Source organism: Dicentrarchus labrax, unplaced genomic scaffold (genome assembly GCF_905237075.1).
Source record: "Dicentrarchus labrax unplaced genomic scaffold, dlabrax2021, whole genome shotgun sequence".
NCBI classification, from domain to species: Eukaryota; Metazoa; Chordata; class Actinopteri; family Moronidae; genus Dicentrarchus; species Dicentrarchus labrax.
The window spans coordinates 21,824,048-21,851,345 of NW_026136718.1; the positions used below are offsets into that span (position 1 = coordinate 21,824,048).

The 27,298-nt window shown below is 40.2% G+C and overlaps 2 protein-coding genes across 6 annotated transcripts in view; both read left to right on the forward strand.

Moving 5' to 3' along the window:
- The window catches only part of ralgps2 (Ral GEF with PH domain and SH3 binding motif 2), a 73,962-nt gene extending 72,116 nt beyond the window's left edge, over window positions 1–1,846 (forward strand). For all 5 annotated transcript variants that reach the window (XM_051377929.1, XM_051377933.1, XM_051377932.1 and 2 more), the window contains one exon: window positions 1–1,846. This exon is cut by the window's left edge and continues 2,353 nt beyond it. The gene's annotated coding sequence lies outside the window, so the exon portion shown is untranslated.
- A 1,251-nt stretch (window positions 1,847–3,097) lies between these two features.
- Window positions 3,098–26,006, forward strand: fam20b (FAM20B glycosaminoglycan xylosylkinase). Its single transcript, XM_051376842.1, has 9 exons — window positions 3,098–3,308; window positions 4,437–4,770; window positions 5,005–5,252; window positions 5,345–5,431; window positions 5,556–5,665; window positions 16,738–16,909; window positions 22,787–22,978; window positions 24,800–24,859; window positions 24,950–26,006. Exons 2-9 carry the CDS (start codon window positions 4,642–4,644, stop codon window positions 25,179–25,181), a joined length of 1,230 nt encoding a protein of 409 aa, XP_051232802.1. The 5' UTR covers window positions 3,098–3,308; window positions 4,437–4,641; the 3' UTR covers window positions 25,182–26,006.
- Window positions 26,007–27,298: the final 1,292 nt, after the last annotated feature.

The following is a 27,298-nucleotide window of genomic DNA, read 5'->3' on the forward strand; positions in this document are numbered from 1 at the left end:
TCTAATGTGCTTCAGTCACCCCCTCCCCCCCTTCTTCAGTCCTCAACACAATATACAAGTCAACAATTTTAGATCAGATGAACTTCAACCAATCAAGACAAAAACAATTTAGTGCACCATAAAGAGATGTGCAGTCCTTTGTGTATGACCTAAAGGAGAGACGGTAGTGGGTGAACCTGTGGAAGAATGAATGAGGAAGCCAAAGACAGGCATATGTAATGCAGCAGGTACTCTAAGTATGTGTGTGCATTTGTGTGCCTGTGCATACTCTATTTTTTATAAAGCATTGTAATTCAAGCCAGATATGCAGTCCTTTTGAGGCTGGCGTCACTGCTGTGGAGCATCCCAATAATCCCTCTGCGTGACCGACTGCCAGCTCATGCCACGACTCCACGCTGGCCTGTGTTGTACTGGAAGTGTGAAGAAAAGACTTGTGAGCAGATAAGAAGTGGAAACTGTACTCATCTGGGCCCACTTGTGGCCTGTAAAAAAGCTTTGTTTTTTGTTTTTTGCTGCATAAGGAAGCAGAGACTGTATGAAGTGACAAAATCCCAGAGCTGAAGCACTACGGGGGGGGAATCATTGCTGGTGTTTGAATCTGATTGGGTTGGCCAGGGACAAAGAGGGTCTGTGAATGAGATAAGAGAAATGGGTGAGACAGAGTTTGGGCTTTGTGGGGAGGGGGTTTTGAGACTGTTTACCTGTGTATATCTGCAGATGGTGATTGGTTTATCTCTTCACTTAGACATTCAGACGAGCTGAACCCGCTGCCATTTGCAATATACTGACAAATTGTTCCAGTGAAACAAGAATTGATGCTGTCTCAAAATCTCTGGGGAAAAAAGGGTGTGTAAACAGAAGTAGCTCAATGTAGACGGTCAACATCGCCATCACTTCTTTCCATTCGCTTCATCTGTTAATTGAGAACAACGAATGAAAAAGACAAGTGAAACTGATGTGGAATCCTGAGTTACAAGTTTTAAACCTAACCAGGCTTTTTTCGGGGGCATCTTGGAAGGTTTATTTGAATGAATTTGGGTTCAACAATCTTTCCCTTGAGAAAAACCCAACCTCGTGTTGAGCGCTTTTTGTGAGGCTTTCCTCACTGTAACCTGAGTTTACATGATTTCTTTTTTTTATTATTTCTGTAAAGTGTGTGGTCGAAGTAACGGAAACATGTTTCATTTTGGGATGTTTTGTGGTTTTAGTCGATTGGGTTCTTGGATTTCAAGGCCAATCACTACTAACATAATGACCCCATGATATATTTTGGGATGAGAGTGGAAACAATGTCAGGCTTTCCTCATTTAAGATAATTTTTGGTTATTACAAAGAAACTTGATGCCATGCTTGAAAAAGTCCCCTTTTTGTGGTGAATGTTCATGTTGTTTCCTTTAAATTGACCATACTGTCTACAAATGCACAATTTGCCCTGTATTAACTGTGTTTGAGTGAAACTGAATTCATTCTTTTTTAGCGGTCATGACAGTTGAGATGAGGGGTTCGGCCAGAGGAAGCGTTTTCAGCGTGGTTATACAACGTGCTGATCCTCTGATTTGGTGGAGAGGTGGAATCAATGTGAATCTGTGCCTCCTGTGCGCCGGACGGGCATCATTCACTGTTTACCAAGGACACCGACAACAACCTTCGTTCAAGTCGCCGAAGGTGACGGGGGGTGATGTGTAAATGACCTTTTAACCTTCACCCTTTACCTGGCACTGTGTGTGTCTGTCTCTGTCTGCCCGTGTCATGACTGTGGCGAGCGCTGTGACCTCACTGCTGAGTGATGTGCTGCCTGGTGTGAAGACTGAGAACCAATAAACACTCTGCCCTTTTTTACTCCACATCAGTTTCATGCTTCTTTTTTTCTGTTGACGAATGCGTGTCTAGGATATTGGGGGAACAGACGTGAGTGGAAGTCTGTGTATTGTATCACGGTTGTATTACACGGCTCAGTTCTTATTAAATACTGACAATCAGTTCCAGCCTGTTTCAAGCTGCTGTTTGAGTTGTTGCAGAGCAGCAGGGATAACTGAGAGCCTGTAACTGTCGATGAAAGTTGCCTGAAGGGATTTCTCCTGCAGACTCTGCTTAATTACGTTATTAGTTATTGTTCCTTTATAACAATATTATCCAAAAATCTTGATTGTTGGAATTGGTTAACAAAATACCAAGAAACAAATTACTTCAGTTACTGTAATTGTGTTAACTTATTTTTTTCAGTCAGTCATTTATTTTAATGACGCATTGCTTCACAAGGCTGCAGTTACAGTCACATCCATCACAGTACAGATGTTGGATTTTTACTCCTAACAAAATGAACAGCTGTGGGCTCATTTGCAGTGAAGGGGGGCGGTCAGTAAAAGAAAACATTACTTATGTAATTTTAAATAATATAGGAATATTCAGCAGTTTGTTGTAACATCAAACTGTTACAGTTTTAAGTGGCTACTGATTTTGACTAATCCGGATATATGTTTAACAGGATAGAAACACAGAAAAAACTGCCAATGATGCCAAAATTAGAAAGTAGCATGTGAATTACAGACAGAAAAACCTTTTCAGGCCTCTGTTAATTATTCAAATAAAACAATTTGAAAGTGGTGGCAAGCAGTGGTGTAGTGCAGAGGGTACACATTTATTTTTCAGTCAGCATTGGGTACACCAACTTCTGAATCCCCTCTGATGTGCATCATTTAGTAATGTTCTGCAAGATGTTTTTTCTTTTTTTCCTAGGATGGCGAAGGCATCACACCAGTTTTCTTGACTGGATGGAGGAAAGAATAACTTTAACTTAAAATACATAATTATATGGTTATCTCACCAGTCTGTGGGCCAGTATTGATTACGGAATCTGCACCTGTAATGCGGCTAATGTTGACTTTATAATGATACTGCATGAACTCAAGCAGCAGAGGTTAAGTGACAATGTGCAAACAGGCTACTACTAACAGGGCGTTTATCTAGGGCATAAATTCAGACTATAACCACTACACCACCGGTCGCCAGTGAAATGTTTGCCCGCTATGTATGGTGAAACCGTGGGCTGTGCTCACAGTGCACCACCGCCACCTGGTGGCCAGCAGCAGCACTTACAGGAGGAGCAAGTGTTTCGGAAGTGGACACGGCAGCCAACGAACCGAGGGAAACGGGCGGAGGAGAGACAGCAACCGGGAGGGATTGAGAAAATGACAAACCACCGCGACTTTTAGCAACGGGACAGTTTATCACATTTAACTCCAATATCGCAGGACTTTACAGACACTTGGAGGCGACTTTATGTGCGGGTGAAGGCAGATGGCTAAAAGGTAAGTCAGCTCAGCCAGCAAAAACAACAGACGACGTAGCGTTACTGTAGCTAGCTTCAGCTAACCTACACAGCAAGGTGTACAGCGGTGTGCTAAAGCAGCTAGTTAGCTCTGTCGTGATAGATGTGGCCATATCGTCGCAGACACTGTGGGCCGATAAAGGCAGATAACGCAGGAACAATCGTGGTAGGAAGTAGAGCCACCACTGGGAGGCTTTAGATGGGTATGTGTGTGCGGTCGGAGGCGGACGACCGTTTCCTCTCTGCTGTTTCTCAAAGGCAGCAACATCATGAAAGACCGATTGTGTGGAAGAAGCGATTGCCTGCGTGGCCAGACCTGTGTCTGCTGAGCTGTATCAAAACCAGCCCCACCTGTTCATTGTGGTGTGTGTTAGCCTGCTAATGGCTAGCTTGTTGTTGTTATGTCGCAGGTTTGATAACGTGACATTAACGGCAGCAGAGTCAAACGTGGCAACTGTGTTCATTTTACTGCCGCTACTGGAGGCTCACAACACGTAAGGCCCCGTGTGTAAGCTGGTTGTGTTCATGTTCAGGAGCAGGCAGGTGAATTCAACATGAGGCTTTGTAATTACATCACCAGGGTTTCTCTTCTGCAAGGTTAGACTGTCTGTGTTAACACCTCATCAGACACCCCCCCCCCATCTGCACCACAGTACGGTGGCCATCACCTGGCTCCTGATAAGACAGATTTGCCATTGTTTGGAGAGGGAGGGGTTGTATTGGCTACCTGAAGCAGGGAAGTTTGGGTGCTGTGAATGTGGCCCATACAGCTTGAACACAGCCCAGCCAATAGCAGCACATACAGTTAACAGCCAAAGTAAGCTCTGCTGCTCATTTCGCGCACAGTACAAGTTTTGTGCTGTGGCGTACACACACATCTACACAGACCGGTCTGTGTCATCCTATTGTAGTTACATTTGCTGGATTGGGTTCAGCTGCGCTGCCCCGAGGGGAAACAAGCGAGAGGGGCAGCAAATCAATCCATTTTCTCTCCACATATTATTGACAGTACATTTTTCATCTGTGTCTGTTCTGTTTTCTAGTCCTCTCCTGTCTCTGTTCCTCCTCCCTTCCAGATTTCTCTCATTTCCCTCTCTCCCCCCTCCAGGTGACTGCCTGTCTGCTCAGATTGTAGTTCCAGGAGAGAGGCCGTGAAGCTCCCGTCCTTCAGAAGAGTTTGTCTGACGGGGCAGGCGGGCGGGCGGGCAGGTGAAGGGTAGTTGCAGGGGCCATGCATCAGGGGTGAGGGAGATTCGCTGCGGGGGACACACACAGCGTCCGGTGAGGAGGGGGTCGGGCCGGTCGGTGTGGAGATGAAGCTCAAACAGCGCATGGTGGTGCTGTGTGCCGTGCTCCTCCTGCTGGGCCTGGCCAAGATCTTCCTGCTGGATGGAGGCGAGGGCTCCGCAGCCAGCCGACGGGACCTCAGATCGTTTCGCAAGGTCAGGGTGCCAGAAAACAATTTTCATCTTCAGCTTTGTTTGAAGAATGTATAAAAACAATTGCGCTGTCATTGGAGAGATTAATAAAGTCGGCTGCCAAGACTCTTAAATGGCTATAGCTAGTCACACTCGGCAGAGCTAGTTAGCATATGGCAGACATATACATATGTGTGTGTGTTGGTGTGTGTGTGTATATATATCACACACTGTGTTGTTGTCACCCGCCTCTTACAGATGGAAGCTGGCCTTACTCTGTCCCGAGGAGCTCGCCTTACCAACACCCTCCAGTCTCCATGGGAGATAGCGAGCCAGTGGGTGGGCCCAAGAGAGGTGTACCCTGAGGAGACCCCAGAGCTGGCTGCTGTGCTCACCTCCCTCAGCACTGCCAGGATAGAACGGGCAGATGTGGGCTATAAGGGTACGCAGCTCAAAGCCCTGCTGGTGCTGGACGGGGGACAGAAAGTGGTGTTCAAACCCAAGAGGTCAGATTTGATCATAATTGAATTACTAACTTGTATTTTATGCCTGAGAGTGATTCCGTTTTCATATTTTTGTCCGTTCCACCCTTCCTCAGATATAACAGAGACTACGTGGTTGAAGGCGAGCCATACGCAGGATATGATAGACACAACGCAGAGGTAGCTGCTTTTCACCTGGACAGGTGTGTAAACATCAATATTGGAGTGCTTAACATTCATTCTCTCTGATCTGTTAATGATCTGTTAATGGAGTAGGACTATAATAATGTTCTGGGATCATGTTCTGTCGGTCCGTCCACTCTGCAGGATCCTGGGTTTCAGGAGAGCACCTCTAGTTGTAGGGAGATACGTCAACCTGCGGACGGAGATTAAACCTGTGGCCACAGACCAGCTGCTGAGCACCTTCCTCATGCAGGGTCAGTACTTGTCCACTTTTCAGCCTCTCTCACACTACTCAAATACAGTGATGGGAATAACGGCGTTATAAATAACGGCGTTACTTTTTTCAGTAACGAGTAATCTAATTGATTACTCTTCCCATCTTAATAACGCTGTTACCGTTACTGCCAAAAAATGTTTTTTTTTCATCAGACCAACTAGATCTCTGAGCCGAGAGGCAAAGACTTTTTTTTTCTGTTCTTCCTCGGTTAGTGGGCAGTGCATGAGACAAGCGCACACATGCTGACGATTGGCTGAGGTTGAGTAAAATTTCATGGTAAGCCAATCAGAGGTAGAGTTGGGCGGGTGTTAGAAAGCGTGCATAGTCGGACACACAACGAACAACACAAGCGAGTCAGTCAACGAGGGACAGGTATGGCGAGCGCAAATAATCCAAAAGTAGCCTTCTCTAAATGGAAGTATAGCCATTACTGTTCCCTCCAAGAAATTAAAGGAACGAATGTAATCGTGAAATGCACATTATGCTATTATTATTATTATGTTAAATTGAAAGCACCTCATATTGTTACACTGTTCTGTTCAAGTTTTTTTTGTTTTATTTGCACTACAAAGAGTGTATATATTTGTTATTTATTTTTGGTATTGTGCTTAACTAATTTAAGCATAATTTAATTTGGCCAGTTGTGGCCTGTTGAGGGGCAATAAATATCAAAAGTTCCAAAACATCTATTGTTTTATTTGTATCAATCCACTATATAAACATTATATCTACATACATGGCATTTGATTGGAGGCTAGTCTCACTTTGTCCCACAGCAACATTAAAATAGTTTAGATTTGTGTACATTGTTTCTGTTAATAATGGATTGTATTAAGTGTCCATTTCATTATAATATTCAGATTTATCATAAATAATTGAACATGCACATGTATTTTAAGTTCCGTTAAAGAGGGGTGGAGGTGGGGTCTCATTTGAGCATTTAAAAGTTTACTTGAAAGTAACGCAATAGTTACTTTCTGAAGTAACTAGTTACTTTTATAATTTGTAACTGAGTAACTAATTTAGTTACTTTTTGGAAGAAACTTGCCCAACACTGCTCAAATAACTCTAAATAAGTGTGTTTTCAGACACCCCTAATTTAGATCTCAGTTTTCACTCTCTCTGTCTCACTCACCTTTCCTGTCTTCCATTTTCTGACTTTCGCAGTCAATACACTAGACCAGGATACGTCTTGCCAACTCCTCTTTGGTGAGGGTGTGGCACCGGATTATGAATGTGTCTGAACAACCAGCAAATGTTAATTTATTTCTACACAGTATAACATCACACAAGTCTGCTTTTATGATAGTCGTGTAAACAAACCTCCTCCTGTCCCATTCTTGGTAGAGTCAATAATAGGGAATAGACAAACACTGCACCAGGAAGTGGCGCCCTGTGTTACACAAGAAAAGGTATCCGTGTTGCAACAATCCCCTGCTACTTTCGTCCTGGTGACAAGGTGCAGTTCCCGAATAGAGTTTACCTTTGTTTTTGTTTTCTGCAACTATCCGACTAATGAAAAGCGTGTGATAAGACATGATCCAAATTTGTATATTGGATTTGTAAATATTTGAAAGTATTACCTTATTTCTAGTGTGTTAGTTCTTATTTTACAATTTTAATTCTAATTCTCCATCTTATTTTAGTGTTAACTCACAAATTACTTCAACCTGCTCGACTTGCTTCTACATTTTCCACACGCAGGGGAAACACCTACACCTCTGTCTCTTGCTTGCGCACACACACACACACACACACACACACACACACACACACACACACACACACACACACAGGTTTGCCCAGTCCCGCCTTCAAACAACATGGTCCTGAATGACGTCTGTACCAACCGTGTGTGTTCACTGTCACTACCTGTTCCGTGCCTGTATATAAGTATACACTATAAGTATGCACAGTGTCCACAGCGTCTTAACATAATATCAAAGAACCTCTCTCCCCTCCTCTCTCTGCGGAGTATGTATGATTGTCAGAAGACTGTACAGGAGGGGTAGAGCAACTGGAGACGTCCACTAATTGACTGCGGATGGTGGTTTTCTGTTGAATGGATAAAAAAATAAAAGCCAAAAATGCCAACGTACGTCACCAAATATTCTTTAGTGGCCATTACTATACCTGGGAGGCCTGCCTAAGTAAAATCTATGTGTGGAAAAGAGTTGTAACTTGCTGCTTGCACAGTTTCTAGGGGCAAATGCGAGTGAAATACTCGCTTTAGAGCCCTGGATAGATTTAGATTTTAATTATCTTGTGTGGATTTATTTGTATCATAGATTTACCTACATGGATGTAAATGCCTTGCAAACTAATAATATTCCTGCAAGGTACTACTTTTTGTTCAAGGGGAACTCCAGTAGTTTTACACACAAAGGTCAGTTTGTCAGTTTAACCGTCGTAGCGAGCACTGAGCAGTAAAGGGTGAGAAAATAACCCTGATGATGTAATCAGTGGTTATTTTCTCAGATTGGCTTCACATTTATAACAGAAAGCTTGCATTACAAAGTGGTGGGGGTATAGAGTTTGAAAGACACGGGCGTACCTTGGATGGAGGTTTTAGTGATTAGTTATAGGAAATGTGGGACTTCATTCTGACCATTCTTCTCGGTTTTATGTGAGTCCCAATATCTTTATGGTATTGCATCAGTAAATCACTGGAGTGTCCCTTTAAAATTTATCAGAGATTGATTCATTTTGTTCATCATAATTGAGGTGTCAGGTGGGGTCGGGTGATGTGGTGTGTGATGCACCAGCTTTATTTGGGAGGAGTTCACTACGCTCTCATTGCTTTAATAAACCAAAAAAACTCCCCAAATGTCAAGAAAGGAAAAAACACCTTTTTTCTGCGTTAAATAGAAAAATACCACCGCACATCTTCAGTTTCTTTCTTATAAGACCTTGTAAACTAATCTTAAAACACACTTCATTCAAACTTGATCGAAACTAAATAAAATGATGACCGTCTTTATTAGTCTTTACACTGTTCCAACACACCAACTCTGGTTCAAGTTGGTCTTGTTTGGAGCCTCAATGAATCACCTTGTAACTGTGTTCCCTGTCGATAAATCCTTAATTCACTGCAGTTAGATATGAAAATACACTGGCTTTACAGCTGTTTGTCTTTCAGCGGCTCTGTAGTCTGCGCTGCTGAATGTGTAACTGAGCAGCTCTTGTTGTTCAGAAGCAGACCGTTAAATTAAACAAAAGAAAATGACGAACAAAAACCGGTGATGGACCGTAGCCGATATATTCGTCCAGTCACCCCGGTGTCGAGTGTTGTCAAGCTCTCATTAGGGCAGACAATATAAATCAGTTTTTCTATACTGTTATAGCTTTTCCTTAATTATCTTTAGGTGCATTTTGCAGAGTTCGTTGGCTCAGTTACTGAATATAGATTAAAATTTTTTGTAATTAGTAACATAATCCACTGAATTACAAAGAAATGTAATCTGAATACTCTTGGATTACTTCAAAATCTTTAAATCTTTAAATTTTTAACCTAAGGCTAAAAAAAAAATAAATGGATGCAAGTCGAAGTGATGGCGATATTGAGAGTAATGGAAGGTTGTTTTGGAGGGACTGCTGCTGCTTGAACTTTCCATATTGACCCAACCCCTCCTGTCTGGTCCGCCACAACGTGAAGCACTTATTTAAGAGACTCCGTATGACCATATTAGTCAATATGGATGCCGCACGTCGTGGCATCAGTTACATTCTCCACAGTTCAATACTTTATTTAATTTTATTGAAACCATGAACACCAATGTATAACGTTAATTCATTCAGACTTACCGGTAACATGGTAAACAAGAGAGATAGGGAAAAACCTCTGAAGCGATCATAAAGTCTGTACGGTCTGTGTCCGTATTATTATTATTATTATTATTATTATTATTATTATTATTATTATCAAAAGAATCAGAGTTTCATTAAAATTTATTGGAGTTGTGAAGATTATGATGTAAAGTTCGTTGGTCATTGACTGTACGCTCGCTGCCGTAAATCAGCGCCTGCTGTAAAACGACGTTCACAGTCAAGTGTCATGGTGGCGGCACAGAGAAAATAGTACAACCTGAAATTTAGCGTAAATTACCTGTTAGGTGTCAAATTTGCTGAACGAAACTAGAAACAGCACAGTTAGAGAGTGTTTGCATCTGTGCTGGGCAACAGTTGTGTTGCAGGAGGAGTTCAGTGATTTAAGCAAATAAACGGCTATTATTAGAAGTTTTACGGTATAATCTAATTAGACATTTTTTCAAATGTAATATGGACCGATTTATATTTTTTGTAATCTGATTTCTCTTAAAAATATTGACATTGGAATATAAAATGACATACACCATGATAAAGGATTTTATCCAACCATCAGCCATGTAAGAGCTCTCCACCAATTAAGCATTCACTCTTATAACATGGTCAGACTCCTGATGGAAAATTTAAAAATATCTATAAAAGAGCATTTTATATTAACATTTAATTACAGTGTGTAACATTTAGGAGGATCTATTGGAGTATAATATTCACAGGTGTGGTGCTTAGATGCCGTTTAATCCTACACAGTAGGGGTGTAACGGTTCACAAAAGTCACGGTTCGGTACGTACCTCGGTATGGGGGTCACGGTTCGGTACGGGTTCGGTACAACGGGAAAAAATAAATAAAAACATCACATATAAAAGACTAGCTTTTTTTCATTTATTTTGAACAGACACCAATGGACTGCAAAATAAAAAAACATCTCCTGTTACACTGAAAAAAGTATAACCTTGCTCAAACTAAAAAAAATTATGTCCAGATATCACATCTAAAATATTTGACTTCACAGAATCTAAATTGAGTAACTTCTTATGACCTGATTATTTTATGTTGATGTAAACAATAATAATGCACTTGACTCAACCTTAATTCTTTGCCTTGATCCAAATTGTTTTCTTAACATTTTAGTTATTGAACCAAACTAATAAATTGAAATTGAACCAACCCAATGTATTCACTTTTAACTGAATTAACATGAATTAATGTTTGCATTGACACCAGTTAATTAATTTACATATATCGAAACTATATTTTTCACGTTTTATTTGACTTAACTTCAAAAATAATTTGTTTCCCACCTTATAAACTCTATAAAAAAAGACACTTGGCCAACAGATTACGTTAAATGTATTTATTAATCTTTAACATATGAACCATATGCAACATATTAACATTAGGCAATCAGCCTTTTTTTGTTTTAGTAGTTCAGATCGTTCTGAAAATGACAGGCTGCAGTCTTTGCATTTCCACATCCGATAACTGAGAAAACAAAGGAAGAAATAGTGAATTCCCTTACAGGTGATACACTGATCTGTGTTGGCTCAATCAACAGAGCTAAAAAATACAGCAGTCAATTTGCTGCTATGAAAATGTATAGATGAGTGAGGGTCTAATATTCAGGGTGATTTGTGAAATGGTTAAAAAGGCGATGTGCAGTGTAGATGCAATATGTTTCCTGTTCAGGTTGGATGAAGATATAGGCTACAGCCAGGGAACTGAAGAGAGCGGCCTTGTGGTTCTGAAAGCATACAAAATAAAATAAAATAAACAATTACTGCTCTCTGAAGACCACATAATACAGAACCAAGAGGCTCCTGTTGTTATCGGCCAACGTCTCCAGCGCTTCACTCGGACTGTATTTCCTTTCCTTTCCGGTCCTGACAACGGTTGCTGTCAGGGGCAGGAGGCTACACAGTTGAGCCCGAGAGGACAGGCCCAGTCTGAATGTTTTGTTTACAAACTACAATGAACAAATCTCCAGGCGCAATATCGGTTTAGCCCTGAATGTAGCCCAATTGGACTAGCGATGGCTTTTGGCTAGCTTACGTTACAAATAAATGTATTATTATTCATGGTCATAACGTTACCGGTAAATGTTAGCTAGCTAGCCTGCTCCTGCCAACTACAATCATGCCAGCTATCGCCCCATTGAAGTACTTAAATTGGGCTATTCTTTGCAATTTTGACAACACAAAACACTAAAACTTTAATTATCAGCAACTGCTTTGCTACTTACCTTTTTATTTTGGGACGAAATCCACCCAGGAGGTATATAACGATATCCACAATGTCAAATGGTGCATCTGGCCAGCATGCCGAGAGAGAGCTACGGGACTTTACATGTGCTCTGACTGTGCAGTGTGCAGTGTGCAATGCGCAATTCACATTCGACTCAAACTAAAAATATTACCTACAGGTCATGAAGAGAAAAAAAAAAATTAGAGAAATCAAAAACTTTGTTTTGGGTCCTTTGGATGTATATTTAGTTCAGTATAAATCAAACTTGATGTCTCTAAATGCAAAAAGAATGAGTTTCACAATCAAATCAATAATTTTATCCTGTTTTAAATGGCAGTTATTATCTGAATGAACAACTGCATGTTACACTTTTTTCAGTGTATAAAAATAAAAAATAAACAGAATAAAATATAAAACAAATGTATTAGGAGGGTTCTCATTCTGTTGATACAGAGGAAAAGATAGACTGAGGTAGTCAGGTAGCACTTCTTGCCAACTGGCAACTTTGGTAACATCATTATAAGAACGGCATATGGGCGCATAGACGTTTATGTATACACCAATTGCTTCTGTGATGTTTTTGGCCCTGTCAGTGTTAATGTCAAGAGGGGGCTTAAAAGCAGCGGGGATAAGTTGTTGCACCAAAGACGTTTTTTTCCTCGCACCAGTCACAGATATGTTGGGGTGATGCCGTCTTATGTGGGTAAGCATGTTTGAGGTGTTGCCAGCAACATACCGCACCTCCGTGAAACATGGCCGGCAGAAAGTCATTGTCCGGTCCACCACTCGCATGCCATCACCATTATATTGTACTGGGAAGCCAAAGTGCTCCCAAACAGCTCATTTAAATGAAGCCGGCGGCTCCTCCAACTCCACACCTTCCATCACTTTTCTACTTCGTCTTTTTTTGTAACTACTTCTTCTTCTACTGTAATGACTGTTTCTGGCAACTTTTAGGCTCATTACCGCCACCTGGATTAAAGTGAGGACTCGCCTTTTTTTAAACTCACTCTGACGTATTCGTCGTATGACTGCGTGTACTGTACCGTGACGCCCGTACCGTGACGGTTCGGGACGAATACAAATAGCGTTACGACCCTACTACACAGTGTTTAATGTTTTTAACTGATGAATTGCTAAACTATTGTCAAGAAATAATTTAAATGATGCATTAATAAACTCAAAGTTACTGGCTACCAAGAATCAAGCAATCAAGCCTGAATGGAATTGAATTTAAAATTACAATGCGAGCAGTATTTATACAGTATTAGTTAGTATTAGATTGGCAAATATTATTTATACTTGATTAATCATTTAGAATTTTTCAAGCAAAAACAGCAAAACATTTGACGGTTCCAGCTTCTTTAATGTGAGGATCTGCTACTATTTCTTGTCTCATAGCAGATGTTATATTTTGGGCAGTTGGACTGTTGATGGGTCAAAACAGGGCATTTAATGGTTTTTTGGGAGGGTATTTTTGGATGTTTAGTAGACCAGAGAATTAATTAAAAAAAAAAAAAAGATTTACTAGATTAAATAAATGTGTTCGTTGCATCCCTAGTTAGTTCATATCATTGTTGTTGGTACTTAGTGAAAATTAGTATTAACTACATGAACACAAATCTATTATTTACTGTAGTGAATGGATTTAGATTTGGCTTCGTCAGTTGCACGAGAGTGACCCGACAGAAGTGTTGAGAACATCTCCAGCCAAATGTAAATTCAGTGTTTCACCACAATGTGACAATAAAAAAACATTTCAGTTTTTGGTGTCTTTCAGTCACTGTTAAAGGTAAAGGTCAACATGTGATCACTTCTCAACTGTGATGCCTCACATTTTCGGTTGTCCATGTTGTCACAATTGTGCAGCATTGTGGTTTTATTCTTTGTCATATTGCAGATATTGTTTTGTGTTTTGCGTCTGATTCATCTGCTGTTCAGGCCCTTCGTGTCTTTTATGTGCTGTAAGTTACCGCCAATCAATGTTTAACAAGATTTGACTCATTTCTGTGCAATTGTGGTTTACAGAGGGTTGACAGAATCACACCTACTATCTGGGGAGCATAGGCAGTTACGCAGATGTGTCAAATGGTTTGACAGACTATTAAATAAAGGGTTATTTTGCATAATACAAAAGACCCCCTACTGTCAGAGGACTCTAACTATGCATTCACATTTTGGTTTTATTTGAGTATCTGATGTAATTTTACCACACTAAAACCACATTTGTTTTTACTGTTCACAACTTTTACACAAGGCAACCTTTTCCAGTCCCCCATCACAGGACATCAGACCATTAATGTCCCCAGTTTTCAGTGGCACTACCTGGCAGCCTGTTATTGTCAGTGCAGTAGTTGTGAAAATATTTTATCTAATGTGTGTGAACCAAACCTTTTTAAAGCTGCATTAGCAATGCAGAATTTTTTTAATATATTAGTTTATATTTTATTGCCATTATTTTTTAGAATTGAATAATTTTATAATGCAATTACGATCATTTAATATTAGAACTGCACGATAAGGTAATACAATTATATTGTGATTATTTTGACGGACTTTGCAATTGCGTTAGTGGGAATAGCCATTTCTGTGTCACAATTTTCATTTTCATTGAAAGAACTTTTAAAAATCATGATGATTTGACTCTGTTGTGCTGCTCTGCCAGAGAGAAGATGTAGGCTACACGTTGACTTTGTGCTGCTGTAGTGGTTACAAGCCTTTTCAATCGCCCCTGCTCCACAAAATTTACACTTTAAAATTCAGTTTTGTATTAGATAAATGACTACATTTTTTAACTGGTAAATAGTAAGTGTTTCGATTCGCATTTTGAAGTAATCTTCTCAGGCCTGTGTAGAAGTGAGTATCCTTTTCAATAACCGTAACAGCACAAATAATAGACATATAAATCTCATGTCCTTGGGTCAGGCTTAATTTAAATGTATTTATTGAAGTAAGTTGAGGTCAAGGTACTAAAAGAAAAAACGTCATAGTTCAATTTGACACTCCTCTCAACTCCTATTTTTATACCTGTATTCACACGTTTCACCGTGGCATGGTGCAGATCTTTTACTTTTCTTTTTTTTTTCTGCCATAAAGCAGTAACTTCAGTCTGCTGTCGGCCAATGAAGCAGCCTTGGAAGCATTTTGTAGATTTCAGCAGAGTGAACTGAAGATCACACAAATAAGTCAGATCAGTTCAGGAGTGTTGCAGCCTGAGGAAAGAAACTGCTCTGTGCTCTGTAGTCTGCTGGTATGGCTGTGGATAGACAGCAGCAGGGTGAACCGGCTATTGCTGGGGTCGGTAAAGGGAGACAGAAGTTTTTTGTCCCTCAATAAAATTATTCTGTAACTGTTGGTATCTTTTCAGAGCACACTCTTCACTCTTCTCTCACTCTGTTACTACCAGCCGTGACGGCAGAGCAGATAGTGTGTGTGTGTGTGTGTGTGTGTGTGTGTGTGTCATCATGGTGACATGTGGTCCCAGAGACACCTACTGTTGCGGGAACTACCACAGAGGCGGTTTTGAGTATTTTGGCAGGTGTTTATGTTTCTGTCTGTCTGTGGACAGCACAGTACAACGCAGTAGTTTCACAAATCTTCACAGGTGTGTAGTTGAGATCAAAATGCAGAGTTCAACATTCAGACATTTGTATATCAGTGCTCCATCAAATATTAAGTCATAAATTAAAGAAAAATGTAAACATTATTGTGGCATGTGCAACAAGAGTTCTGTAGTCTCAGATTGGTTTTAGACTTTAATCTAGCTCCTTAGGCCTGAGGCATGTCAACAGTTGTGATTAGGAAGCGTCAGCTCGTGCCAGTTTCAGAGCTTTACAGATACTGAGTGTGCAAACCTCGTGCAAACACTCAGCCAATATGGGTTCTTCTAAGCAGCTGTGTAAGACTCTGAACGTGAAAGTTATTGATGTCCATTGATGCCTCCAATATAAGAGAAGGCTACTAGAAGATAGCAAAGCGTGGTCAGCTTGCGGTTTCAACAGTGCAAAATGTTATTAAGAGATTAGAGTTTAGAGTTTAGGGTAACTGTGGAGGTCAAGATGAAATATGGAAGATCCAGAAAACTCTGTTAGAACTGCTCGTATGCTGGTCAGAAAGGAAAATCAAAACCCTGTGATTGCAAAAAACCTGCAGGATTTAGCAGTGTTTCATCCAAACAAGACTTTCATGGAAGAAGAAGAAGAAATACCGTAAAACTTCCAATAAAAGCAGGGTACCTAATAGACGCAGGTCTCTTTTAAAAGCCTGGTGTGGCTACACGTTTTGACAAATAAACGCAGGGTCCAATATAGGCCTGGTCTGGATTTTATAGAAATTGTCTCTATGTATAAAACCTCTTAAAACCCACCAGGTCGCCTGCTTGAGCAAGTTTTAAGTCGTTTTGATCTCCTACACAAATATAAATGTTTAAACTTCAGTCAGTATGTACATAATGCACATCGTGCAGATCAATTAGATTCTCCACAATTCAATCTTTCACTATATTTTACGAAAACTGTCAACACCAAAGTATAATGTTATATGGTAACATGGTACACAAGAGAGATTTAAGCAAATAAACGCCTGGGCTATTATTAGAAGTTTTACGGTACTTGTGTCCACGTCATAAAATCAAGTGTTAGAAGTATGCAACACAACATTTTTAGAAAAAAGTCCTGTGGGCAGATGAAGTTAAAATAGAACTTTACAATCAGCTAAGGTATGTTTGGGGGGAAAAAAGGAGCATTTCATTAAAAGAACACCTTGCCTTAAAGCACTGGGGTGGATCTATCGTACTTAGGGGATGTGTTGCAGGCAGTCGCACAGGAAACATTGCACAGGTTAAAATCTGCGGGTAGATCTTAAAAGAACTGTACGTACAAGACGACCCAAGAATATTGCAGAACTATCAAAGTTTTGCAAGGAAGAATGGGGGAAAATCATACATTCATTTCTTTTTATTGGTACCCTTTTCTTTCCCTCTCCAGGTAATAATACATGTTTCTATGGAAAGTGTTATTACTGTCGGGAGAGCGAGCCAGCGTGTGCAGAGGGAGAGATCATGGAGGGATCGTTAACCCTTTGGCTGCCAGATGTCTGGCCTTTGCAGAAACACAGACACCCCTGGGGACGCACATACAGAGAGGGGAAACTGGCCAGGTGGGTGCTTGAATCCAAAAAGTATCTGTAAAGTTGTTTTATTGCTTTTATTTTTTTTAAAGTTATGGAAAATCCCATGACCTGACTGCATTATTGTTATTGATGTGTATCAAACGGAAATGGAAATGTCGCTCTGCTGATGCTGAGCGTCAGCTCTTTCACCATGATGGTATTTAAAGTTTGGTTATAAAGAGACTGACTGGCCTGTATTTTCTGTAATGACACTCCACCTACTCCTTAATTCTGAGAAAACCTTAAAATGGTGGGAGTGCTAGTGAAGGTTTGAGTATGACATGAATATGTTATCTTATCATTTAGTGCCAGAGTGGTTAGTGATGGCTATCAAAATGTGGTGTGGCAGCAGAGTGAAAGAAAGTTATATCTCTGCAAATAAAAGCTGCAGTAGTTAGTGGTAGTAGTAGATTGCTATCTTTGAAGAACATTGCTTGTTTCCTTTAGTTACTTTAGTTAACGAGATAATTTATCTTTCTTAACTTTAGAAAACTAAAGGCCGTTCTCTCAAGATAATGAGATCATTTATCAAGAGAAAACATGCAGTCACACAGCAGCTAACAGCTGCTAGCACCTAGTCCTAATAGCTAGGTGCTAGGACTAATCAAAACTGTAATCACAAACAAAGCATTATTTCTTTTTAGCATTCATGATGAACACTCAAAATGAGCATGGAGAGGCGCTTAGAAACAGTTGTTACCGTTTCCAGCTCTCAACAAACATAAGCTCCGGATACAGAATCATACGTGTGGTGAAATACACAATATCAGTGAACAGAATGTGGTATGAAGTCAGTCCAAAGTGAAGATGAAAGTAACTTATTTCAGTCTCCGTTGGCACATGATAAAAGACAAGTTCAGACACAGTCATTGCAAACTCTTTATTTGCATGCAGTATAAAAGGGCAATGAAAGGTAGGTAAGAGTAATACAAGATATAAATATACAACACCTACACACACCCTAATTTAGCCTAATTTATTTATCTTACAGTAATCGGATCAGAATATTCGATCTGTCACCTCCTTTGTCACTATAAAAAATATAATAATGATTGATGATGATATGATAAAATGATAATTACTGCAAGCCCCACAGCTAAATGTGGAATATCTTCACGGTACGTACTGTAAATATTAAGTAGGTGCTCAACTAAAGCTGGAATATCAGAAGACTTCACGGGGTTAGGAGGAATGATTACTCTGATAGTTAACATGATTACTCAGGAAACCAGAGGCTGTTATAAAAAACAGGTACCATATATTTTGTAGAGAAAGGGGAAAATAATAAACATAATTTATAAATAAATTATAAATAACAAATCATGGCCATTCAGATATTTCAGTTTCACTCTGTTTCAATTAAATCTTCCATACCTTTCTTTTTCTCTATTATTTATAAGTTACCATTTAAATCTGCCCTGAGGGAACAAGAGACAGATGAAGTTGAGTAAAACAATTTACACAAAACAACCAATTAAGGACCCAACACATGAAACCATCGGCACCCATCCACAGCACTTCAAGTGTCTTTCAATTTAGATTCCAGCACAGAGGAAGCAGGCCAAGAAGTAAGGTAGTCAGTGTTTAGTTGTAGTCAAAGTCAGAGACGGGACTGGGAATGTGCTGGCTGTGGGAGTGAACTGGGGAGGTGTGAGCAGTGTGAGTCTCGACCATGTAGCCTGCCACACTGACAGGGATGTGATGATTGTAACAGGAACAAACTTGGTACTAAGGAAAGTTACTCTTGGTTCTTCGGTTCTATCTATCTATCTATCTATCTATCTATCTATCTATCTATCTATCTATCTATCTATCTATCTATCTATCTATCTATCTATCTATCTATCTATCTATCTATCTATCTATCTATCTATCTATCTATCTATCTATCTATCTATCTATCTATCTATCTATCTCTTCCTTACCCGAAACCTGGCCTGTATAAGCAGACAGGGCCTGAATCTGTTTTGACAACCAGTAAAAGTATAGGATATAAGTATATATTCTATACTTTTAAGAAAAGGACAGTACAATAATAATATAATAATATTATATATTATATATATTGTATATATATATTATTAATATTATTATTATATATAATAATAATAATTAAAGCTGCAAGCAGCGATGGACGGGACCTCGCACTCCACGCAACTCGGGGCGTGCTGCGGCCGCGTCACGTGCTGTCGTAACACGTGCGGACCACGACATGAAAATCTCACGTAAATCAGCTAAAAATCGCCACGCAGCACTTACTTCCTGTTGCCACTAGGTGGCGCTATCACTATGTGTTCAGGGCGGGACTCTTATCAGGCATGTGACGTTTGGACCCGATTGGACAATGTACACTCAAGTTATAGCAACTTTGTGTGTTCTGGCGGTACATTAAAGTTTGACGCCACGCGACGGACACGCCCTGTAACAAAAACTCACCACAATCAAGAAATATCATCAAGAACATGTTTTCCATTTTCTGACTAGATTTCAGCTTGATCTGATCATCCTTCTAGGAGTAGAACGTGGAAGTATAAAAAATGACATTTCCTTTCACCACTAGGTGGCGCTCTCACTTTTACTGAATATTATCACATAGACGTGTTCAGACATGTGAAGTTTGGAGCCGATTGGACAATGTACACTCAAGTTATAGCAAATTCATGTTTTGTAGCGGTACATCAAAATTTCCCGCCACGCTACAGACACGCCCCCTCACCGCAGTCATCACATATCATCAACAATGTGTTTTACATTTTATAAGTAAATTTCAGCTGGGTCTGATCATCCTGCTAGGAGTAGAACATGAAAGTATAAAACGTGATACTTCCTGTTACCACTAGGTGGCGCTCTGACTATTACCGAATATTATCACATAGACATGTTCAGGGCATGACTCTTATCGAACATGTGAAGTTTCGTTGCAGTCGGATCATGTACGCAGAAGTTATGACGAATCCCTCTTTCATGGCGAAGGTTTGAAATTGGATGCCACGGGACGCCACGCCACGGGCACAATGTTGGACGAAAAAAACTGACTGCACTGACCAATTTTGAAGTAGATCCAATAGAACCTGTAGGAGGAGTTAGTTAAAATAGAAGCCCTGAAATGCCAAAAATGACATCACAGTGTGACATTCGTTCAAAATGGCCAACTTTGACGGCACGCCACGGACACGCCCTTCAACGTACAGTCATAAATAGCACAACTATTAATCAGCAACATTATTCAAGAGTACTGTCAAGTTTTGAAGCAGATCTGATAAATTCCCTAGGACGAGTTTGTTCAAATACAAGCCCAAAAAGTCAAAATGACCACAAAATGATGAAAATTCAAAATTGAAATTGCAGACTTCCTGTGGGTTTTGGGGCATGGGTCCAAGAGGCTTTTCTGCTTCTTTTATCATGATACACATGCGTAGCAATTTTCGTACATGTGGGCCTTACGTGTCTTGGGGGCTGATTCTGGGGGGCGTGGCTTAGACGTTTGGCGGCGCCCGTGCACGGGGACAATGTCATATCGGTATTTTAGCTACGTTTGAATTTTGTGCAAATTTTCTGTTGCGGGGGCCAAATATGCGGTCGAAGTCCCAGAGGTATAATAATAATTCCCAGAGGAACAATAGGGTCCTTGCACTTGTTAGTACTCGGTCCCTAATAATACACAATAAATATTTGCAGTACATTATTTGAATCATAAATACACTCATTACTTTAGTTTATTGCAAACAACATTTCAGTCATACTGCCCCTTTAATGTAAACAAAAAGTCGATTACTACTACTTTTTGTATACTTTGCCCCACACTGCGTATTTAACAGTTAGTTAGCTTAACAGTCCATTAACACATTGAGCATAAAACGCTATAACAACACATTATACAAGGTCACCACTGTGTGATTAACAGCAGTTCTAATAACGATATGAGGCAAAAGACCGTAACAGGTGGTTCCATACAGAGCTGAGGCATAGCATTAGACTAACAGGGATAGCATGAACAGCACTCACCAGTTCTGCGATCAAAGCTTTCATTCAACACGTTATTGAATGAAACCATTCAGTTTTAAGTGTTTACGTTGAATATAGATGTTAAAAACAACTCTTCTGACCACAGCATCCCCATTCATTAACTAATGCACTTCACCTGCTAACAGGATGTAATGCCTCGCTCTGATTGGTTACGTAGCACCACTTACGGGATTACAGGGTCTGATCTCCATTGCATTTACTCAGTCACTTACTCATCGAGTTCAGTTCAGTGACACGTGTTATATAGACAAGTGGGCGTTTGTGCTGTGAAATGGTGAAACGATAAAGCTTAACTAGGAGGTTCGTGTTTAAGTGCGCCGCTGTCCATAGTACTGAAATGGAGCAGAGGAGGTTGACAGATAGAACACGTCACTTTTTTCAGTTTCTCAGCCTGCGTGCTGAGAGAGAGAGACAGGAAACTTAATGGAAATTACAGACCTTAACAATAAAACGTTTCCAACTACTTTTACTCCTGAATATCATTTAGGAGCTACACTGAGCTTAAAGAGCAGGTTTCTGTGCTGTATTGTTCCACAACGAAACTGTACTGTGTCATCACAATAGTGCTGTACTCAGCAAGTGGTAGTTCATTGTCGGTAAGTTCGGTGGTTAAACTATGCTGACAAGTCCTAAGTGTTGCTGTCAAATATAGGAATATTTATCACTATGTTTAGCAGAGCAGGGTTGCTCTAGTAGTAATGAATTGCATCATGTTCAGTGTTTCCTCTAGGATTTTTTTTAGCAGTGGGGGCAGGCCCGTGAGTGTGCGTCTGCCCCATTTCTGATACCATGGCGGCAGAAATTCAGGATACACTGATGTTAATGAACATTTTGGCCAACGAGCTAACACGATGTTAAAACAGACCATAGATATATATACTGACTAGATGTTGCCTTGGGCTTCTAAGCATACGTCAAAACCGCCGCCATCTTGGAGCAGGGATCTCAAGTGCCAAATTAGTTTTCCCGCATTCAGATCAGCTCTAAAGATGCCGGACTGTTGTGCTGCTTATGGATGTTCGAACAAAAGAAATGAAAAAACCAAACAGCCAGGGATAACATTTCACAGGTGATAATGTGTTTTATGATATTGAATGTTACGAAAGTATATTTCTGGTGATGAAATTCTATTGTTTCAGTCTCACGACCGTCAAAAAGGGTACTGCATGAAATATTGAGCTGTGAAGCCTTTAGGTCGGATTATTTTGTGATTGTCATTAGATATGAGTACAATACAGGTGTAAAAGCAAATAAACATACTATTAAGTGGAAGAATAATAAACATACGCCTACTAGTACTAGGCATTACTTTTTGAAGTAGATTATATTAATATCAAAAGCTTAAATTTTCTCTGGACTCGATCATAAATACATGTCTGTCAGTTGGAACAAACCAAAAAACAAAAAAATTGTTCGAGATTTTGACGATTGTTCAGGTCAGACAAGCATTATTTAAGGTTTACTCAACCAGAGTATGTGTTGTAGTGGGATCCCGTTGGTGATTCCAGATTGTTGAAGGAATTAGAAATAGTGAGATATTATATTGAACAAATAAATGCCTGGTCTGTTCAGACAGAGTTTGAAGTTTATTAAGAAATTAGCTTGGCTTTAGATCACGAGGGTCTTGGCCATCTCTGCAGAATGCCGGGATGATGTTGTAATGGTAGAGTGAAGTTAACAGAAGTCCTGTATGGATATAGATTACACATGTATTCAAGGAAGAGGACTTTCCCTCACACACATACAAAAAAGGCATACTGAAATGCAGCTCACATAAATGACATGTTGATTCTAATGATGATGATATCAGTGGATGTTTGTGTGTGTTTAATCCTCCAGGTGGGAGTACGATGAGAGTTACTGTGAGGCGGTGAAGAAAATGCCTCCGTATGATGCAGGGCCGAGGCTGCTGGACGTCATCGACACAGCCATATTTGATTATCTCATTGGGAACGCGGATCGCCATCACTATGAGAGTTTCCAGGATGACGGCGGCGCCAGCATGCTCATCCTGCTCGACAACGCAAAGAGGTGAGTGATTAATCTGAAGGATTTCAACAGGCAAGATCAATTCATTTGTCCTTGTAACAACACATTATGTAATAACATCACATTGTGTGTTAGCTTGACAAAGCTGCATCCAGTGTTACTGTATTCCTTAATACAAACGGTACGGTTCATAGAGACATGTCTCAAACATCTAAGTATTTGTACAAACATGTCAGGACACGCTCCCTCACACTCACAGCTCTGATATTAAACAATCAGGAATATGCATATTTTGATTATATAAAGAGAGGGTAGCCTTGTGGACCTGGTAGCATTTGGAGCTGTCCAGGATACTCTGAATCTTTCTTTCCTTTATTCCAGAGTGTTGCTCATTTAGCCGCTGACTCAGCGTCTTTGTACCTCATCCCTAGGTATCATTCAGACTTATAATATTTTGTACTATAATATTCTAGTACTTGTACTAGAAGTACTTGTTTAATTTTTCACCCATATAAAATGTTTTGTTTTCATTTTCGTTTTCAGTTGCAGTTTGTTTTGAAATTTTCCAGCATGCGCATCTTTTTCAAGAACTCACTTATCGCCACTGAAACTCCTTTACTGCTGACTCACGGTGAACATCAACTTCCATGAAGCGAGGAGATCGAGCTGTTAATCCCTCTTTGAAGTTATTTTGTTTTTGGTGATCAAACCAACAGTGGAAACATTTTCACGTCTTACATTTTTCAAGAATTAATCACAGTTGGCAGGATGAGGTTAAGATATTCCAATAACCTTTTTTAGTATGCACAATTGAGATATATATGATGTTCATATATTTGATGAAATAAACAACAGCCTATTAACATTTTCAGTTTCATATTAAAATTTTTTTCTTGACGTTTTGGCACAGATCAAGGATTTCTATCTGAGAAAAGACTTACAAGTTCAGCCTGAAAGCAGCAGATTGTTGCTCACCTTTTCCTCAAGTTCAGTTATTTCCTAACTGTCAGTGTCACATCATACTGCCATTAGTGCTAGAAAATAAACGGAAAATTTATCAAAACCAACATCATCAGTCTCACACCAGCTTAATGTAAGTCATGCCTGAGTGATCAGTAAATTCCTTCAGACAGGCCACTGCCTGTCAGCTGAAAGTAAATCAGCAAATCACAACTCATGCAAAGTAACAACTGAGGTTCAGAGCTACTGCCAGTGAGGCTAATGCATTTTGATGGCTTCTGCTAACTGCACATTTTAAAGAAACAGTCCCCAACGTCCCCTTCCACCGGCATGTATGAAAATCAGTAGGAATTTGTGTCATGTCAAGATGTACAAAAAAAAAAGCTTCTTGAATCCATATGCTTAACCCAACAGGAAGTCGGACAGTTTGAATGTAATGTCGCCGATTTTTGCGCCATTTCTAACATTTCCACGCACTGTATTGCAACAAACTCCTCCTAGAGTGTTGAACGGATTGACTTCAAATTTGGTGAGTGCAGTCATGATGAAAAGTTGTGTGCTTTGTGAGGTTTCGTCAACCGGCGTGTCCATGGCGTATCGTTGACAATCATCATTTCCCCATTAAACAGGATGTTGTCGTAACTTTGGTGTACATCATCCAATCTGCACCAAACTTCACATGTTTGATAAGAGTCTCGTCATGATCACATCTAATATTCATATTCATAGCGCTGCTGGCAATAGCAATCATTGTGCTTTCCACGCAATTTTCGCAGTGTAGTGTGTGCGTGATACGCTGGAGCATGACACGGCCGGAGCCCACCCTGACATGCGCAGGGCCCCCCTTCTTCAATTACAATTTTGAATTGTAATTTAATTTGTTGTTGTTTTTTCTGTGTGCAGCTTTGGAAACGCAGCTCTGGATGAGCGAAGTATCCTCGCACCACTCTATCAGTGCTGCATGTGAGTACTCAGGAAATGATCAAATCTCAGTTCTCGACATTTTTATGAGAATTGTTTTTTACTATAATATCTGTTGCTTTTCCTTGACAGGGTTCGTGTGTCCACATGGAATAGGTTAAACTTGCTGAGAAGTGGAGCTCTGAGTTCAGCTATGCGGCAGGCGCTGGCATTTGACCCCATCCACCCGGTCCTGGCTGAGCCACACCTCGCAGCTCTGGACAGGCGTCTGTCTGGAGTCATAGCAACTGTCAAGCAGTGTATGGAGGCACAAGGTCCCGACAACACTCTAATAGAGGACCGAATGAACCTCCCACATCCCTAGACACAGGGTACAGGAGTAGACAGAGGAACAGGAACAGCCAGGACTTTACTTCCCGAGCCTGGAGAAGAGGAAGTAGATGAGCCCTGGTGTTAAAGAAAGAGATGCAGACTGAGTAAATGGATGGACAGGGTGGAACAAAGACTGCATATTTCTTTCCTCCTTGTCCTTTCCTTGTTTGACACTTAGACTGGAAAAAGGGAATCGCTGGATTCAAAGCGGTGCCACCTTCAACTCTATAATCTTTTTCTCAGGATTGTTGTACACTATTGGACTGTAAGAACCCCTCCATGTACTACTACTGGTTATGACAATACTCCTGCCTTGTGCCAAGTTCTCCCTCGCTGTCCAGATAAGGAGGAAAGAGCTGTAGATACTCAACAGGGCCGGAGAGGAGCCACCAACATCTCGTTGAAATATGTCCTGTTTCAGACAGTTTGGAGCTTAAAGTCCACGAAACTGAGAAGTAGATTCCTGTTGAATTAACAGGAAATTAAATCCATTTTAAGACTGAACGTTTTTTTTTCCCCTTGAATCAAAACTGAACTTTGATTGTAAGGAAAAGAGAAATAACTCAGCCCTACCCCATCATTGTGTACATATTTAAGTAAGTAGTGACATAGAATTATGAAATGAAAGAATATAAATTTGTGAATTATAATATTAAATAAACTTAAGTGTGCGTGCGTGCGTTCGTGCGCGTGTGTATGGAAGAGTGCCATATTGTGCCGTAAATAAGAAAGCTACTGACATGACAGACTTGAAGTGAGGGGACACAGAGGTTGGGTGTGTGGGTTTATGTTCAGCATTAAACTATGATCTATTTAATTGTGGTTGTCTTGCTGTCATCTTTTCCCCAGTGTTTACCACTAAAAAAGCACGAAGTCTGCGTTGGTGCAGTCACTGCTACTATAAAAAATGCTTTGGTTTGATGTGGTGCAGTGTTCATGCACCTCATGTTGGAAGGGACTTTCACTTTAGTCTTACTTTTAGTGGCTTTTAGTTGCTCATATTTTTGTTTTAGTCAGATCGGATCTGCGATGCCTTTACAGGTCATATCTGGAACACCGGTCATAGTTCAGTAACGTTCAGTTTATAATAAGTAGTTTTAGTTTTCATCTCTTCTTCGTCTCACTTTCTGTAAAATTTTGTTTTCATTTTTCCAAGTTTGACTCACCTCTCATGCGCTAAATTTAGCTCAAATTTAAGGCAACAGGAACTGTTTTTCTCTGCATATTAGTCAGACGTCTGATTACAAAAGGCCATTCTGAAGACTGCTTTTTTTCCATTACCTGAGATTGTCTCAAAGAGATGGCATGTCCCACTGTCACATGTTTGTGCTAATGCACATCACAACATAGTAACATCCATGTTGGGGGTTTTTTTTTTGTTGTTGTTTGTTTTTTTTGACATAAGTCTTTGATGATTGAGGTGGGTAGGTGTTTTCAGTAGTGGTTTGCACATCTGTGAGTACTTTGGCAACCTCCAGCTGTCTTGAGCTCTGCTTCTCCATTGTGAACAGCTGTCTGAAACTGAACTGTAAACAGACACATGTCTGAATGATATCCTGATTTTCAACTTTTTTAACTTAATCTAATTGTAGGTTGGAGCAAACCTTATAACGCAGTTGAGCATTTGCTACTTTTTGTTGTTCACAGCACAGTGTAAAAGGATGTGTGTGGGCTGCTGATGATTAATCAGATAACACTTTTCTTCCACAAACTCAAACTTTCCTAATCCTTTTCCTCTTGATGTTTGTCTGTCAGCTGAAATTGAAAGCTTGTCCGAAAAACTCTTGAATGAATATTTGTGAGCAGTGAACGGTTCTAAGTGTTGTTACAGTACTTCTGATGATGGACTTCCCCATTTGCTTCTGTTACAGACAATCATTCACCACAGGAGTTTATCCTTATCACTTGACATTTACTTTATCTTGCTTGTTAACCTTGGTTTAAGTGTATACTCTTACTCTTTAGTTTTCTTGTTTTGCTATACCCACAGAAACATCACTATGAAACCATGTGCCCCCCCGCCCCCCCTCCTTTCCCACATGCAGAAGTTCACTCTCAGCTGCCTGCTTTGTGTCGCTCTCACATCCAGGCTCTGTGTTTATGACACCA